The following is a 17,488-nucleotide window of genomic DNA, read 5'->3' as shown; positions in this document are numbered from 1 at the left end:
TCCAGGATTTCACATAAGATTATACACAACTTCACCCTTGCTCTCATTGACTATTTGATGTCACTTGAAACCGCATACCTCATTTATAAATCTAAGCTTTCAATTCTTGCCTAAACAAAGGTGAAAATTAACTATCTTTTGTTATTTGCATTATGTTCAAGTGACTGCAGTATATTACTTTCCACTCCGATGTTGTAGCATTCCTTGAGATTTCCCTGGTCTTTGTGAGGCCTCAGTTAATAATTTGGGAGGCCCTCTCCACCAAAATTCAAAGTTATTGTCCTGACTCAGTTCACCTGCTTCTGTGTCCCTAAGAAGCCATTCTGAACTCAAGATGGCAAACCATCCCTGCTGCTGACTCAACTGTCACATTTAATTTTTCCTCCTCCTCCCTTACATTGTGAGTAGAAAGGAAAGTAGGAGCACACCCCTTTGCGTCTGCTAAATTTAGATCCTTTACACAGAGGTCACACCCTCAGAGCACTGCAGCTGGTTTGCTGTCTTTATTTTTTTGTGGTGTTTTACGCCCTTTGGTACCAAGCCAAAGTAAAAAAAAACTCTGATCATATATGATGACTAAGATGGGTTGTCCACTGTTCACAAGGGGAAGCGTCACATGAGCCTTTGCTAGCATTAATCTCAACAATCTTCCTGAAAACCAGTTTATGTGCCTGCCAGCCTTCATTGTGAGCAGCTGGCTTTATCTCAACATTTTTAAGTTTAAAGGGCACGCAGAACGTAACCGCAGTGCTTGGATTAGCTCCAAACGTTGTTCCCTGTGCCGAGTGCAGCCAGAATCTTTGTACAAAGCTAACCTGAGGGAATTTATTAAATTGCCTTTTCCACTTTTTCACACTTCCACTCAGTTGTTTCCTATGTGGCCTCCATTCTCTGCCACCGTCTTCCTTTTTATCGGTCTGTATAATGTCTTAAATGTGTTTCTCAAGCTGCCATGTTTCTAATTGACTTAAGGTTCTTTTTGAGTTAAATTGTCTCAGTGGCTTGTTCCGCCCTGCGAACTTTCTCTTTCAAGATCTTCAAATCATAAATTTTGCAGCCTATTTTTCCAGAGAACCAAATCAGTTTAAGGATTCTTTCTTTAGTTTACATTTCACGCCTAGGTTTTTAGAAGGCGAAACTGATCCTGAGGAAAAATATATTAGTTCACTTTCTAGCATCCTGTATCAGTGGGTACATCTCCATGAAGTGAATATGGTGCATTTCCAACGCACTATTGCACTTATTTGATACTTGTAAAATATTCCTTCAAGTGTGCAAAATATTCACTATTAATAGGTGTGTGCGCACAAGCTTAATCTTAGTTGTTTTCCTGGTTTCATTACCTGTCTGTTTTTCACTTTGTGCTTTACAGAAGTACGGCTACACCCACCTGTCAGCAGGCGACCTCCTTCGTAACGAACAAAAGAAGCCAGAGTCCGAGTTTGGTGAGCTCATCAAAACCTACATTAAGGATGGGCAAATAGTCCCAGTTGAAATAACAATCTCTTTGCTTCAGAGGGTAAGGAAGCGACCTTTGTCATGCTGTACTGTACTTTTTTGTAAACTGTTTGATATATGCTAAAATGTACGTTAACAGAAAGGTACATCCGTGCAGTGTCACGAGTCGAGCATACAATTGCCATGAAATGTTAAAATGTAATGAGTTACAAACCAGATATGGAGTATAACAGAGAAACATTACCTAACCACGCTGCATGTGGATATTTTTTGTAGTTGAGTGACAGGTGCATCCCTTTGACTTGAGGCATGGGGACATGTGATTCTTTTTATTTCATGGAACATGCTGCACAGATAATTCTCTTTAAGAGCAGGATCTACTAGGTCTCCGTCGAAGCACACGCTCATCATGAAGCTTTTCGAGAGGTCTTGTGGGAGTTGGTGGTTATTGGCAGTGCTCTGTGCAAATCATCTTGTTTACCATGGTTCTCCCCAGGGCTATGATACTGGGGAACCCCCGTGGGATAGCTAGGTTTTCCCCTTTGGGCACTTGACTGACTAAGGGTTTGCAGGGCTGAGCCGTTGGAGAGTTACTTCAGGACACTGTAAATAACACTCACATCAGTGCGCAGACAGTCTTAAAGTAAATAAGTTATTTAACAGAGAACATGGATCAGTTAACAATAAAACAACAAGAAGCTTTTTCACATGTTCTGAGATCCAACCCCAAGCATTACTGTTGTTCCTTGGGACATTGTGTCCCTTATGAGGTTTGTGTTGGGGTGACTTGGCAGTTGCTTTAAACACTTAAATCGCAGTTTAGAAGGCGGTAATCCTTTGTGAAAGGTAGTCAGTGGAAATAAAAGTGCGCGCTCTGGACCCGTCTGTGTTCCTTGGGTACTAATCTGGAACTAAGATATTACCCCTAAAGATTGGAAAGCTATGGAATACCATAAACCGGACTGGTAGTGGAGATTTTAGTTTCTCTAGGTGTAGTCAATGTGCGGTAAAAGGATCAATGGTGGCCATGATACGCCTCAAGTATAGTTAAAATGAACCCCTGCTGGTCGCGTCGGGAAAAGCAGTGTCACACATCCTGATATTTTTTACGCAAATACAAAGCCTTGACAAAGTCTTGAAGACGAAACACGTGTTGGCTGTTTTGCTGTACGGACTCTTTATTTGTGGTCATCTGATTGTAACCTTGACCATTCATTAACATCTGGCTACTCTGGATACATGGACTTACTGCACAACATTCTCTCTGTGATCGTGACTTTGATTACCCATTTGCATTTATAATAAATTCCTCTGCACTAAATTTCCTGATCAGACATCTACTCAATTCCGGAACATTATCTGGATTTACGATATGGGTGTGCCCTGGCCACTTTGTTCCCGCTAAGATAGAGACGTATTGCCGACTTGCCGTGGTAAACACACCCAAGTCCCACTCCTGAAATCTGTCTTTATTTTTTACACTGATGTGTAGGCATCCTTGGTGTTCAGACGATAAGGAACCACCTGTGAGTCCTCACTCAAAACATGCAGGGAACCGTGGTTAGCAGATAGCAAAAACTTCATGACTATCAGGTATACCCATATCATGTTATGCTTTGTCAGTCCAACATTTTTTTTTATGGCCTGGCTTTACAGCACATCTGGCGCTTTACTAGAGAGGGGCGTTGGCTCCACCCAGATGTTGGGGGCCAGGAGTACATTATTTAATTGGGAAGAAGTTGTGTTCTTTCACAAAAAGTGCTTGCCCTCCACACAGCTGTAATCATTTTATTTTTACTGCTGGCTGAGGTTGAACTTGCTAACACGTTGTAATGGTATTAAATTGTGTTAGATAACTAGATAATTGATGATGTTTTTCTCTGGCACTAGGACAAACGGGAGGGCAGTCATTAACCTAAATGGATTTTTAGGTCTGGCTTGACAGTGCATTCACAAACCCAACTGATTGGAATTGCCAATGATGTTTAGCAGCTGCTGCTTACGCTTTAATAGTCTGCCTTTGGCTACAAACAACATATGCTTAAGAACTCCCTTTGCTTGCCATGTTGGCTACCCCATCTTTTACATTAAAGTGCTGCATATAATAAAGTGCTTTTTCTTTTTTTCTTCATTATTTGTCACCTGCTGAACCTGTGGGAAATTGACAAATTACAATGCAGGCCACAAGAACAAGAGTAGATGTCAGTTGTTGCAAAGGAACTTGTGTCTCTGCACGAGAAACGGGTTAGAAATGTTTATTCAAGTTTAAATAAATCACAAATGTGAAATTATAGTTCCTTTATTGCGCAGAATCGCATGTTAGAATTTCAGGCAGACAAAGGTCATCCACATAAACATACCTAAAACATGCATACCTATGTATTCTCACACCCATACAATAACACCCATGAATATCTAAACGCATACACACACACACACGAATACATGTACACATAGGCTCATAGATAGACTTAAGTAAACATACATACACACAAGTACACAAATTCATACAAGTGCACCAAACACACAGTAAAAAAAAATACATATATATATATATATATATACATACATACATGGGTGTGTGTGTATGTATGTATGTGTAAATATATATATATATATATATATTGTAGGAAGTTGTCTCTGTATGTGCTATTTCAAAGTAAGGAATAGCATGCACAGAGTCCAAGGGTTCCCCTTAGAGGTAAGATAGTGGCAAAAAGAGATAATACTAATGCTCTATTTTGTGGTAGTGTGGTCGAGCAGTAGGCTTATCAAAGGAGTAGTGTTAAGCATTTGTTGTACATACACACAGGCAATAAATGAGGAACACACACTCCGAAACAATTCCAGGCCAATAGGTTTTTGTTATAGAAAAATATCTTTTCTTAGTTTATTTTAAGAACCACAGGTTCAAATTCTACATGTAATATCTCATTTGAATGGTATTGCAGGTAAGTACTTTAGGAACTTTGAATAATTACAGTAGCATATATACTTTTCACATAAAACACAAATAGCTGTTTTAAAAGTGGACACTTAGTGCAATTTTCACAGTTCCTGGGGGAGGTAAAGTATTGTTAGTTCTTGCAGGTAAGTAAACCACCTACGGGGTTCAAATTGGGGTCCAAGGTAGCCCACCGTTGGGGGTTCAGAGCAACCCCAAAGTCACCACACCAGCAGCTCAGGGCCGGTCAGGTGCAGAGGTCAAAGAGGTGCCCAAAACACATAGGCTTCAATGGAGAGAAGGGGGTGCCCCGGTTCCGGTCTGCCAGCAGGTAAGTACCCGCGTCTTTGGAGGGCAGACCAGGGGGGTTTTGTAGGGCACCGGGAGGGACACAAGTCCACACAAAAAGTACACCCTCAGCAGCGCGGGGGCGGCCGGGTGCAGTGTGCAAACTAGCGTTGGGTTTCCAATGGCAGTCAATGGGAGACCAAGGGGTCTCTTCAGTGGTGCAGGCAGGCAAGGGGGGGGGAGGCTCCTCGGGGTAGCCACCACCTGGGCAAGGGAGAGTGCCTCCTGGGGGTCACTCAGCAGCAGGCTGGCACAGACCAGTCAGTCCTGCACTGAACAATTGGGTAAAATACAGGGGGCATCACTAAGATGAACTCTATGTGCATTTTTTAATAAATCCAACACTGGCATCAGTGTGGGTTTATTATTCTGAGAAGTTTGATACTAAACTTCCCAGTATTCAGTGTAGCCATTATGGAGCTGTGGAGTTCGTTTTTGACAGACTCCCAGACCATATACTCTTATGGCTACCCTGCACTTACAATGTCTAAGGTTTTGCTTAGACACTGTAGGGGCATAGTGCTCATGCACCTATGCCCTCACCTGTGGTATAGTGCTCCCTGCCTTAGGGCTGTAAGGCCTGCAAGAGGGGTGACTTACCTATGCCACAGGCAGTGTGAGGCTGGCATGGCACCATGAGGGGATTGCCATGTCGACTTTGTCAGTTTCTCCCCACCAGCACACACAAGCTGGCAAGCAGTGTGTCTGTGCTGAGTGAGGGGTCCCCAGGGTGGCATAAGACATGCTGCAGCCCTTAGAGACCTTCCCTGGCATCAGGGCCATTGGTACCAGGGGTACCAGTTACAAGGGACTTACCTGGGTGCCAGGTTTGTGCCAATTGTGGAGACAATGGTACATTTTAGGTGAAAGAACACTGGTGCTGGGGCCTGGTTAGCAGGGTCCCAGCACACTTCTCAGTCAAGTCAGCATCAGGCAAAAAGTGGGGGGTAACTGCAACAGGGAGCCTTTTCTTTACACATGACCCCCCCCCCCCCAGCCCACAGGCCAGGAGACTCAGCCAAAGCTGGGAGAGTCTTCCTAGTCTGTCAGGCGAGGAAGAGTAGAGGAAATAGGCTGGTTTGTTGCAGGGCCTACTCTGCCTTACATCCTCCTGTTCAGGTCATTCCCTCTGGGGAACTGACCCACTTCCACAGTGATAGGACCTAATTTGAACTGCCTCTTGTCTGTGCTTTTAATGTCTTCACCCATTCTCTCTATTTTGAGGTTAGAGGTATCCACCTGTGCTAATCTTATCTTAGCCAGGGTCACCACTAGCTTACCCAAAGAGGTTACCCAGAGCTGGAGTAACCCCACCATGACCAACAGGGTCGGGGGGCCTAACTTGCTATTTGGCATGGGGTCAGACCACCATGCCAAGGATAGTGCAGCCATAAAGGCTAACACCCAGCAGAGGCCACTGACAGCTGTCAGTGCCCAGAACCACACCTTTAGCTCTTCACCTACAAGGGAAGGGTCTAAGTTACAGGCTTCTTTGGGTTCAGGGTGCCTGTCTGCTGTATTAGAGTGGGGGGTTACCACATCTTGTAGTAAACACCCTTCTTCCACTCTTTCTTTTGTTAGCTGAGGAGCCACCCACTCAGGCTTAACAGTTGCCTGACTAGCCAGGACTTCTTGTGGGTCAGGTTGGACTTTACCAGTGCCATTTCTGGAGTTCTCCCCTACTGGAGCAGAATCTCCTTGGCTTGCTGGAACCTTGGCTAAAGGTTGTCCACCCTTCCTACTCTGTTTTCTTTTCTTTTTCTTCTGGGGCCTACTTGCAGTTACTGCAGGGGCAGCACCTCCAGAATCCTTGGGAGAGGACTGGTACTGGACCAGTTCCTCTCTTGGGCTCTGACTAACCTCTGGGTAGTCATTTCCAAGGAGACAATCAAGGGGGAGGTCTGTACTGACTACCACCCTTCTCCAGCTAAAAGTCCCACCCACTTCTATGGGCACAAAAGCCACAGGCCTATCAGTGACCCTGTCTGGGCTAACTCTTACTCTGGCCATCTTACCTGGGATGTACTGGTTTGAGAACACCAGCCTGTCATGCACAATAGTGTGACTGGCACAAGTGTCTCTCAGGACAGTGGCTGGGATTCCATTCACCTGTAGGTGGTGGAAGTGTCTACTTCCCTCTGGAATCTCCAACTCACCTGTTGGGCCCTTTTTCCAGTTGAAGGCTATGAAGACCTCCTCATCTGAGGAGTCATCCCCAATGGCTACACTGGTTACCCCTGGGATTTTGCTAGGGGGTTTGTTTTTGGGACAAGAAGTGTCCTTGGTGTGGTGCCCTGTCTGTCTACAGTTATGGCACCATGCCTTAGTGGCATCCCAGTTCTTACCCTGGTACCCACCTTTGCTTTGGGTTGTGTCTTGGGGCCCACCCACCTGTTCTGGTTTTTGGGGGCCTACAGAGGACTCTTTTTCTTTATTTCTAGTGTCACCCACTTTCTCCTGGGGAGGCTTTGTAACCCCTTTCTTTTGGTCACCCCCAGTGGAAGTTTTGGTTACCCTAGTCTTGACCCAGTGGTCTGCCTTCTTTCCCAATTCTTGGGGAGAAATTGGACCTAGGTCTACCAGATACTGATGCAACTTTTCATTGAAGCAGTTACTTAAAATGTGTTCTTTCATAAACAAATTATAAAGCCCAACATAGTCATGCACTTCATTCCCAGTTACCCAACCATCCAGTGTTTTCACTGAGTAGTCTACAAAATCAACCCAGGTCTGGCTCGAGGATTTTTGAGCCCCCCTGAACCTAATTCTATACTCCTCAGTGGAGAATCCAAAGCCCTCAATCAGGGTACCCTTCATGTGGTCATAAGATTCTGCATCTTTTCCAGAGAGTGTGAGGAGTCTATCCCTACACTTTCCAGTGAACATTTCCCAAAGGAAAGCACCCCAAGTGAGATCTGTTTACTTTTCTGGTTACACAAGCCCTCTCAAAAGCTGTGAACCATTTGGTGATGTCATCACCATCTTCATATTTAGTCACAATCCCTTTAGGGATTTTTAACATGTCAGGAGAATGTCTGACCCTAGTTATGTTGCTGCCACCATTGATGGGTCCTAGGCCCATCTCTTGTCTTTCTCTTTCTATGGCTAGGATCTGTTTTTCCAAAGCCAATCTTTTGGCCATCCTGGCTAACTGGATGTCCTCTTCACTGGAGTTGTCTTCAGTGATTTCAGAGAAGTTGGTCCCTCCTGTGAGGGAAACAGTATCTCTGACTATTATGTTTGGAGACAGGGCTTGAGAGGCCCTGTTCTCCCTAAATCGGATTGATAGGGGGGAATTTTCCTCCAAGTCACTATCTTCATCCTCTGTGTTGCCATCCTCAGAGGGGTTGGCTCTTTCAAACTCTGCCAAAAGCTCCTGGAGCTGTAGTTTGGAAGGTCTGGGGCCCATTGTTATTTTCTTTAATTTACAGAGTGACCTTAGCTCCCTCATCTTAAGATGGAGGTAAGGGGTGGTGTCGAGTTCCACCACATTCACATCTGTACTAGACATTATGCTTCTAAAAGTTGGAATACTTTTTAAGAATCTAAAACTAGTTCTAGAGTCTAATTCAAACTTCCACAAACTTTTAAACTCTAAAAGAAATGCTAACAGGGACTAACACAAGGCCCTAGCAGGACTTTTAAGAATTTAGTAAAATAGTTCAAATTGCAAAAATCAATTTCTAATGAAATTTTTTGGAATTTGTCATGTGATCAGGTATTGGCTGAGTAGTCCAGCAAATGCAAAGTCTTGTACCCCACCGCTGATCCACGAATGTAGGAAGTTGGCTCTGTATGTGCTATTTCAAAGTAAGGAATAGCATGCACAGAGTCCAAGGGTTCCCCTTAGAGGTAAGATAGTGGCAAAAAGAGATAATACTAATGCTCTATTTTGTGGTAGTGTGGTCGAGCAGTAGGCTTATCAAAGGAGTAGTGTTAAGCATTTGTTGTACATACACACAGGCAATAAATGAGGAACACACACTCAGAAACAATTCCAGGCCAATAGGTTTTTGTTATAGAAAAATATATGTTCGATGGCATCTGTCGCTGTAGATACGCATGTTCTGCAATAGCTCGCCATCTGGTGTTGGGCCGGAGTGTTACAAGTTGTTTTTCTTCGAAGAAGTCTTTCGAGTCACGGGACCGAGTGACTCCTCCTTTTGTCTCCATTGCGCATGGGCGTCGACTCCATCTTCGATTGTTTTTTTTCCGCCATCGGGTTCGGACGTGTTCCTGTCGCTCCGAGTTTCGGAACGGAAAAAATAGTTAATTTCGGAAGATTTTCGCCGGTATTGTTGCGTTCGGGATCGGCGTACTTAGATTTCACACCGCATCGAAGATCGAAGAGCTCCGGTGCCCTTCGGGGTAGTTTTTCGATCCTCCGTCGGGGCCTGGTCGGCCCGACCGCGTGCTGAAGAACGCCGATGGAACGGACCCCGTTCCGTTTCTGCCCCAAATGCCACAATAAATACCCCTACACAGACCAACACTTGGTCTGCAACCTGTGCCTGTCACCTGAGCACAGCGAAGACACCTGCGAGGCCTGTCGTGCGTTCCGGTCCCGAAAAACACTCCGAGACCGTCGAGCCAGAAGACTTCAGATGGCGTCCGCACCGACAGCCCACCGGGAGTTCGAGGAACAGGAAGAGGAAGGTACCTTCTCGATCCAAGACCAGACTCCGAAGGATTCGACGATACACAAACCGTGAGTAAGACGTCGAAAACCACACAGAGAAACATTTACAAGGCCCAGGGGACGCCACTGCCACCAGGCCATGGCTCGACCCATAAATTCGGTGACCGACCGTCGGCACCGAAAAAGGCCCAAACAGTGCCGAGATCGTCCGACTCCGGTCGAGACACCGGCACGCAGCCTTCTTGGGACCGAGAAAGTGCTGGAGACAAGCCTCGACACCGAGATGCCGGTGTGGACACGGCTCGACGCCGAGACAGCGGCACCGAAACAGATCGACGCCGAGAGGTTTCGGCCCCGAAAAGGAAAAAAGTCACCTCGGAGCCGAAAAAACACGCAGACAAAGTTTCGATGCCGAAACATACTGCAAGAGACCCAGCTTCAGGCTCTTATACAGAAGAGCACTCGCTAACCTCCCAAATGCAGAAGCATAGGTTTGAGGAAGAGCTACAAGCAACTGATGTGGACCATACGCAAAAGCGTATCTTCATTCAGCAGGGGACAGGAAAAATAAGCACCCTTCCCCCCATTAGGAGAAAGAGAAGGTTGGAGTTCCAGACGGAACAAACACCACAACCAAAAGTGGTGAAAAGAGTTACACCACCACCCTCTCCTCCGCCCGTGATTAACGTTTCACCAGCACAAACTCCATCACACTCCCCAGCTCACACCACCATGAGCCAGGGTGACCAAGATCAGAACGCATGGGACTTATACGACGCCCCAGTGTCAGATAACAGTCCGGAGGCATACCCTACGAAGCCATCTCCACCAGAAGACAGCACCGCGTACTCTCAAGTGGTGGCTAGAGCAGCACAATTTCACCACGTAAGCCTCCACTCAGAACAGGTCGAGGATGATTTCTTATTCAACACACTCTCCTCCACCCACAGCTCATACCAAAGCCTGCCTATGCTCCCTGGTATGCTCCGGCACGCAAAAGACATCTTTAAGGAGCCGGTCAAAAGTAGGGCAATCACACCAAGGGTGGAAAAGAAGTATAAGCCGCCTCCTACGGACCCGGTTTTCATCACTACACAGCTGCCACCAGACTCTGTCGTTGTAGGAGCAGCTAGGAAAAGGGCCAACTCTCACACATCTGGAGATGCACCACCCCCAGATAAAGAAAGCCGCAAGTTCGATGCAGCTGGTAAAAGAGTCGCAGCACAAGCTGCAAACCAGTGGCGCATCGCGAACTCCCAGGCACTACTTGCGCGCTATGACAGAGCCCATTGGGATGAGATGCAACATCTCATTGAACATCTGCCCAAGGACTTACAAAATAGGGCAAAACAAGTGGTTGAGGAGGGACAGACCATTTCCAACAACCAGATCCGCTCCTCCATGGACGCTGCAGATACAGCTGCACGGACAATTAATACATCTGTAACTATCAGAAGGCATGCATGGCTCCGAACGTCTGGATTTAAACCAGAGATTCAACAAGCAGTTCTCAATATGCCTTTTAATGAAAAAGAACTGTTCGGTCCAGAAGTGGACACAGCGATTGAGAAACTCAAAAAAGATACGGACACTGCCAAAGCCATGGGCGCACTCTACTCCCCGCAGAGCAGAGGGAATTACAGCACATTCCGTAAAACGCCCTTTCGAGGGGGGTTTCGGGGTCAAAGCACACAAGCCAGCACCTCACAAGCCACACCGTCCAGTTACCAGGGACAGTATAGAGGAGGTTTTCGGGGACAATATAGAGGAGGGCAATTCCCTAGAAATAGAGGAAGATTCCAAAGCCCCAAAACCCCTACTACTAAACAGTGACTCACATGTCACTCACCCCCTCCACACAACACCAGTGGGGGGAAGAATAGGTCATTTTTACAAAGCATGGGAGAAAATCACTACAGACACTTGGGTTCTAGCAATTATCCAACATGGTTATTGCATAGAATTTCTACAATTCCCTCCAAACATACCACCAAAAGCACAAAATTTAACAACACACCATTCCAATCTCCTGGAGATAGAAGTGCAGGCACTATTGCAAAAGAATGCAATCGAATTAGTGCCAAACACACAAATAAACACAGGAGTTTACTCACTGTACTTTCTGATACCAAAGAAGGACAAAACACTGAGACCAATCCTAGACCTCAGAGTAGTAAACACTTTCATCAAATCAGACCACTTCCACATGGTCACTCTACAAGAAGTATTGCCATTGCTAAAACTACACGACTACATGGCAACTTTAGACCTCAAGGATGCTTATTTCCATATACCAATACACCCATCGCACAGGAAATACCTAAGGTTTGTATTCAAAGGAATACATTACCAATTCAAGGTACTGCCTTTCGGATTAACAACCGCACCAAGAGTCTTTACCAAATGTCTAGCGGTAGTCGCTGCACACATAAGAAGGCAGCAAATACATGTGTTCCCATATTTGGACGACTGGCTAATCAAGGCCCATTCGTTCATACAGTGCTCAAATCACACAAATCAGATCATACAAACCCTCTTCAAACTCGGGTTCACAGTCAACTTTACAAAATCCAACATTCTGCCGCGCAAGGTACAACAATACCTAGGAGCCATAATAGACACATCAAAGGGAGTAGCCACTCCAAGTCCACAAAGAATTCAAAATTTCAACACCATCATACAACGCATGTATCCAACACAAAAGATACAGGCAAAGATGGTATTACAACTCCTAGGCATGATGTCTTCATGCATAGCCATTGTCCCAAACGCAAGACTGCACATGAGGCCCTTACAACAATGCCTAGCATCACAGTGGTCTCAAGCACAGGGTCACCTTCTAGATCTGGTGTTAATAGACCGCCAAACTTACCTCTCGCTTCTGTGGTGGAACAACATAAATTTAAACAAGGGGCGGCCTTTCCAAGAACCAGTGCCACAATACGTAGTAACAACAGATGCTTCCATGACAGGGTGGGGAGCACACCTCGATCAACACAGCATACAAGGACAATGGAACGTACATCAAACAAAACTGCATATCAATCACCTAGAACTTCTAGCAGTTTTTCAAGCACTAAAAGCCTTCCAACCAATAATAGTTCACAAATACATTCTCGTCAAAACAGACAACATGACAACAATGTATTATCTAAACAAGCAGGGGGGGACGCACTCCACGCAGTTAAGCCTGCTAGCACAAAAAATTTGGCATTGGGCAATTCACAACCAAATTCGCCTAATAGCACAGTTTATACCAGGGATCCAAAATCAACTCGCAGACAATCTCTCTCGAGATCATCAACAGGTCCACGAATGGGAAATTCACCCCCAAATTCTGAACACTTATTTCAAACTCTGGGGAACACCTCAGATAGACTTGTTTGCGACAAAGGAGAACGCAAAATGCCAAAACTTCGCATCCAGATACCCACACAAACAATCCCAAGGCAATGCCCTATGGATGAACTGGTCAGGGATATTTGCTTACGCTTTTCCTCCTCTCCCTCTCCTTCCTTACCTGGTAAACAAACTCAGTCAAAGCAAACTCAAACTCATATTGATAGCACCAACTTGGGCAAGGCAACCCTGGTACACAACGCTGCTAGACCTATCAGTAGTACCCTGCATCAAATTGCCCAACAGGCCAGATCTGTTGACACAGCACAACCAAAAGATCAGACACCCAGATCCAGCATCGCTGAATCTAGCAATCTGGCTCCTGAAATCCTAGAATTCGGGCACTTACAACTTACAAAAGAATGTATGGAAGTTATAAAACAAGCCAGAAGGCCATCCACCAGGCACTGTTATGCAAGTAAATGGAAGAGGTTTGTTTGCTACTGCCATATTAATCAAATACAACCATTACACACAACTCCAGAACATGTAGTGGGTTACTTGCTTCACTTACAAAAATCTAACCTAGCTTTCTCTTCCATTAAAATACACCTTGCAGCAATATCTGCATACCTGCAGACTACCTATTCAACTTCCCTATATAAGATACCAGTCATTAAAGCATTCATGGAGGGCCTTAGGAGAATTATACCACCAAGAACACTACCTGTTCCTTCATGGAACCTAAATGTTGTCCTAACTAGACTTATGGGTCCACCTTTTGAACCCATGCACTCCTGCGACATACAGTTCCTAACCTGGAAGGTGGCATTTCTCATCGCCATTACTTCCCTAAGAAGAGTAAGCGAGATTCAGGCGTTTACAATACAGGAACCTTTTATACAACTACACAAAAATAAAGTCGTCCTAAGGACCAATCCTAAATTTTTGCCAAAGGTTATTTCACCGTTCCATCTAAATCAAACAGTGGAACTTCCAGTGTTCTTTCCACAGCCAGATACCGTAGCTGAAAGGGCACTACATACATTAGATGTCAAAAGAGCATTGATGTTTTACATTGACAGAACAAAAAACATCAGAAAGACTAAACAACTCTTTATTGCATTTCAAAAACCTCATGCAGGAAACCCAATCTCAAAACAAGGTATAGCCAGATGGATAGTTAAATGCATCCAAATCTGCTACCTTAAAGCTAAACGACAGCTGCCCATTACACCAAGGGCACACTCAACCAGAAAGAAAGGTGCTACCATGGCCTTTCTAGGAAACATCCCAATGCAAGAAATATGTAAGGCAGCCACATGGTCTACGCCTCACACATTCACCAAGCACTACTGTGTAGACGTGTTATCCGCACAACAAGCCACAGTAGGTCAAGCTGTATTAAGAACATTATTTCAGACTACTTCCACTCCTACAGGCTGATCCACCGCTTTTGGGGAAATAACTGCTTACTAGTCTATGCAGAACATGCGTATCTACAGCGACAGATGCCATCGAACTGAAAATGTCACTTACCCAGTGTACATCTGTTCGTGGCATCAGTCGCAGTAGATTCGCATGTGCCCACCCGCCTCCCCGGGAGCCTGTAGCAGTTTGGAAGTTACCTTCAATTATTTATATATGTGTCATCTCAACCTTAAATAGGTGCATACTTAGTCACTCCATTGCATGGGCACTATTACTACAATTCAACTCCTACCTCACCCTCTGCGGGGAAAAACAATCGAAGATGGAGTCGACGCCCATGCGCAATGGAGACAAAAGGAGGAGTCACTCGGTCCCGTGACTCGAAAGACTTCTTCGAAGAAAAACAACTTGTAACACTCCGGCCCAACACCAGATGGCGAGCTATTGCAGAACATGCTAATCTACTGCGACTGATGCCACGAACAGATGTACACTGGGTAAGTGACATTTTCATTTCTTAGTTTATTTTAAGAACCACAGGTTCAAATTCTACATGTGATATCTCATTTGAAAGGTATTGCAGGTAAGTACTTTAGGAACTTTGAATAATTACAGTAGCATATATACTTTTCACATAAAACACAAATAGCTGTTTTAAAAGTGGACACAGTGCACTTTTCACAGTTCCTGGGGGAGGTAAAGTATTGTTAGTTCTTGCCGGTAAGTAAACCACCTACGGGGTTCAAATTGGGGTCCAAGGTAGCCCACCGTTGGGGGTTCAGAGCAACCCCAAAGTCACCACACCAGCAGCTCAGGGCCGGTCAGGTGCAGAGGTCAAAGAGGTGCCCAAAACACATAGGCTTCAATGGAGAGAAGGGGGTGCCCCGGTTCCGGTCTGCCAGCAGGTAAGTACCCGCGTCTTCGGAGGGCAGACCAGGGGGTTTTTGTAGGGCACCTGGGGGGACACAAGTCCACACAAAAAGTACACCCTCATCAGCGCGGGGGCGGCCGGATGCAGTGTGCAAACTAGCGTCGGGTTTTCAATGGGAGACCAAGGGGTCTCTTCAGCGGTGCAGGCAGGCAAGGGGGGGGGCTCCTCGGGGTAGCCACCACCTGGGCAAGGGAGAGGGCCTCCTGGGGGGTCACTCCTGCACTGAAGTTCCGATCCTTGGTGCTGGGGGCTGCGGGTGCAGGGTCTTTTCCAGCCGTCGGGATTTTAGGGTCAGGCAGTCGCGGTCAGGGGGAGCCTCGGGATTCCCTCTGCAGGCGTCGCTGTGGGGGCTCAGGGGGGACAACTTTGGTTTCTCACAGTCTTGGAGTCGCCTGGGGGTCCTCCCTGTAGCGTTTTCTCCACCAGTCGAGTCGGGGTCGCCGGGTGCAGTGTTGCAAGTCTCACGCTTCTTGCGGGGAGTTGCAGGGGTCTTTAAATCTGCTCCTCTGTAACAAAGTTGCAGTCTTTCTGGAACAGGGCCGCTGTCCTCGGGAGTTTCTAGTCTTTCTTGAAGCAGGGCAGTCCTCTGAGGATTCAGAGGTCGCTGGTCCTGGGGAAAGCGTCGCTGGAGCAGGTTTCTTTAGAAGGCAGGAGACAGGCCGGTAGGACTGGGGCCAAAGCAGTTGGTGTCTTCTTTCTTCTTCTGCAGGGGTTTTCAGCTCAGCAGTCCTCTTCTTCTTGTAAGTTGCAGGAATCTGATTTCCTAGGTTCTGGGGAGCCCCTAAATACTGAATTTAGGGGTGTGTTTAGGTCTGGGAGGGCAGTAGCCAATGGCTACTGTCCTTGAGGGTGGGTACACCCTCTTTGTGCCTACTCCCTGAGGGGAGGGGGGCACATCCCTATTCCTATTGGGGGAATCCTCCTGATACAAGATGGAGGATTTCTGAAAGTCAGAGTCACCTCAGCTCAGGACACCTTAGGGGCTGTCCTGACTGGCCAGTGACTCCTCCTTGTTTTTCTCATTATCTCTCCTGGACTTGCCACCAAAAGTGGGGGCTGTGTCCAGGGGGCGGGCATCTCCACTAGCTGGAGTGCCCTGGGGCATTGTAACACGAAGCTTGAGCCTTTGAAGCTCACTGCTAGGTGTTTCAGTTCCTGCAGGGGGAGGTGTGAAGCACCTCCACCCAGAGCAGGCTTTGTTTCTGTCCTCAGAGAGCACAAAGGCTCTCACCGCATGGGGTCAGAAACTCGTCTCTCAGCAGCAGGCTGGCACAGACCAGTCAGTCCTGCACTGAACAATTGGGTAAAATACAGGGGGCATCACTAAGATGCACTCTGTGTGCATTTTTTAATAAATCCAACACTGGCATCAGTGTGGGTTTATTATTCTGAGAAGTTTGATACTAAACTTCCCAGTATTCAGTGTAGCCATTCTGGAGCTTCCCTGGCATCAGGGCCCTTGGTACCAGGGGTACCAGTTACAAGGGATTTACCTGGGTGCCAGGGTTGTGCCAATTGTGGAGACAATGGTACATTTTAGGTGAAAGAACACTGGTGCTGGGGCCTGGTTAGTAGCAGGGTCCCAGCACACTTCTCAGTCAAGTCAGTATCAGGCAAAAAGTGGGGGGTAACTGCAACAGGGAGCCATTTCTTTACATTATTTATTTATTTATATATATATATATATATATATATATATATATATATATATATATATTGTAATCCTGCATAACCGACCACTACCACCTCGCGGGGTCGTTGCATGACAGTGTGTGCAGGACCTGCTTCAAAAAAACAAAGGCTACAAGAGGGACATTATAGTTAGGTTTAGATTTTACACAGATAAGCCCATAAAACGTCAGCAGTTATTGTTGTCATCCCAAGAAACTGTAACCCATGCCCTGGGAATGCATAATTTTCTCATCAATTATCTAATTGCAAATGTTGCAGTGATATTATCAGTGATGTCTTGGAAGAATCTATGATTAATTTAACATGTGGGGTAATTAGCAATGCATGGCAAAGGCAGGAGTTATAGTTTCTTGAGGTAACTACAACAGCTGAATTTCTGTGGTTTTATGCGTGTAAAATCTAAACCTAACTATAATGTTCCTGTAACCTTTGTTTTTTTCGGGAAGTTTTTAGGGCTTTTTAAGGTACAGTAATATTTAATTACCATATGTTAATCCAACCACTGCAACACACAACATTTGGCCGTGCACGGCGGAGGGTTGGCCACAGGGCCTGACCTCTGACCAGGTCCTGCAGCCATCCCCTACATACAGCCAACCCTGCACTGTGCATGGCCTTTGGCTGTGCATGGTTGGGAGTTAGCCCAGGCTTGAGTCCAACCTTTCCCCAAGCAGCCAAGCTCCCGGAAGCACCAAACCCACACTGT

General features: G+C 46.0%; 1 protein-coding gene across 1 annotated transcript in view; it reads left to right on the top strand.

The window, feature by feature from the left end:
* The window catches only part of CMPK1 (cytidine/uridine monophosphate kinase 1), an 87,360-nt gene that overhangs the window by 14,790 nt on the left and 55,082 nt on the right, over positions 1-17,488 (top strand). The window contains exon 2 of the mRNA XM_069232711.1: positions 1,373-1,519. Within this exon, the coding sequence (XP_069088812.1) occupies positions 1,373-1,519 (147 nt within the window). The remainder of the gene's footprint in view (positions 1-1,372; positions 1,520-17,488) is intronic.

Source organism: Pleurodeles waltl, chromosome 4_2, assembly GCF_031143425.1.
Source record: "Pleurodeles waltl isolate 20211129_DDA chromosome 4_2, aPleWal1.hap1.20221129, whole genome shotgun sequence".
NCBI lineage: Eukaryota > Metazoa > Chordata > Amphibia > Caudata > Salamandridae > Pleurodeles > Pleurodeles waltl.
Note: the sequence above shows the minus strand (reverse complement) of the source record. Positions and strands in the feature narration are given on the sequence as shown.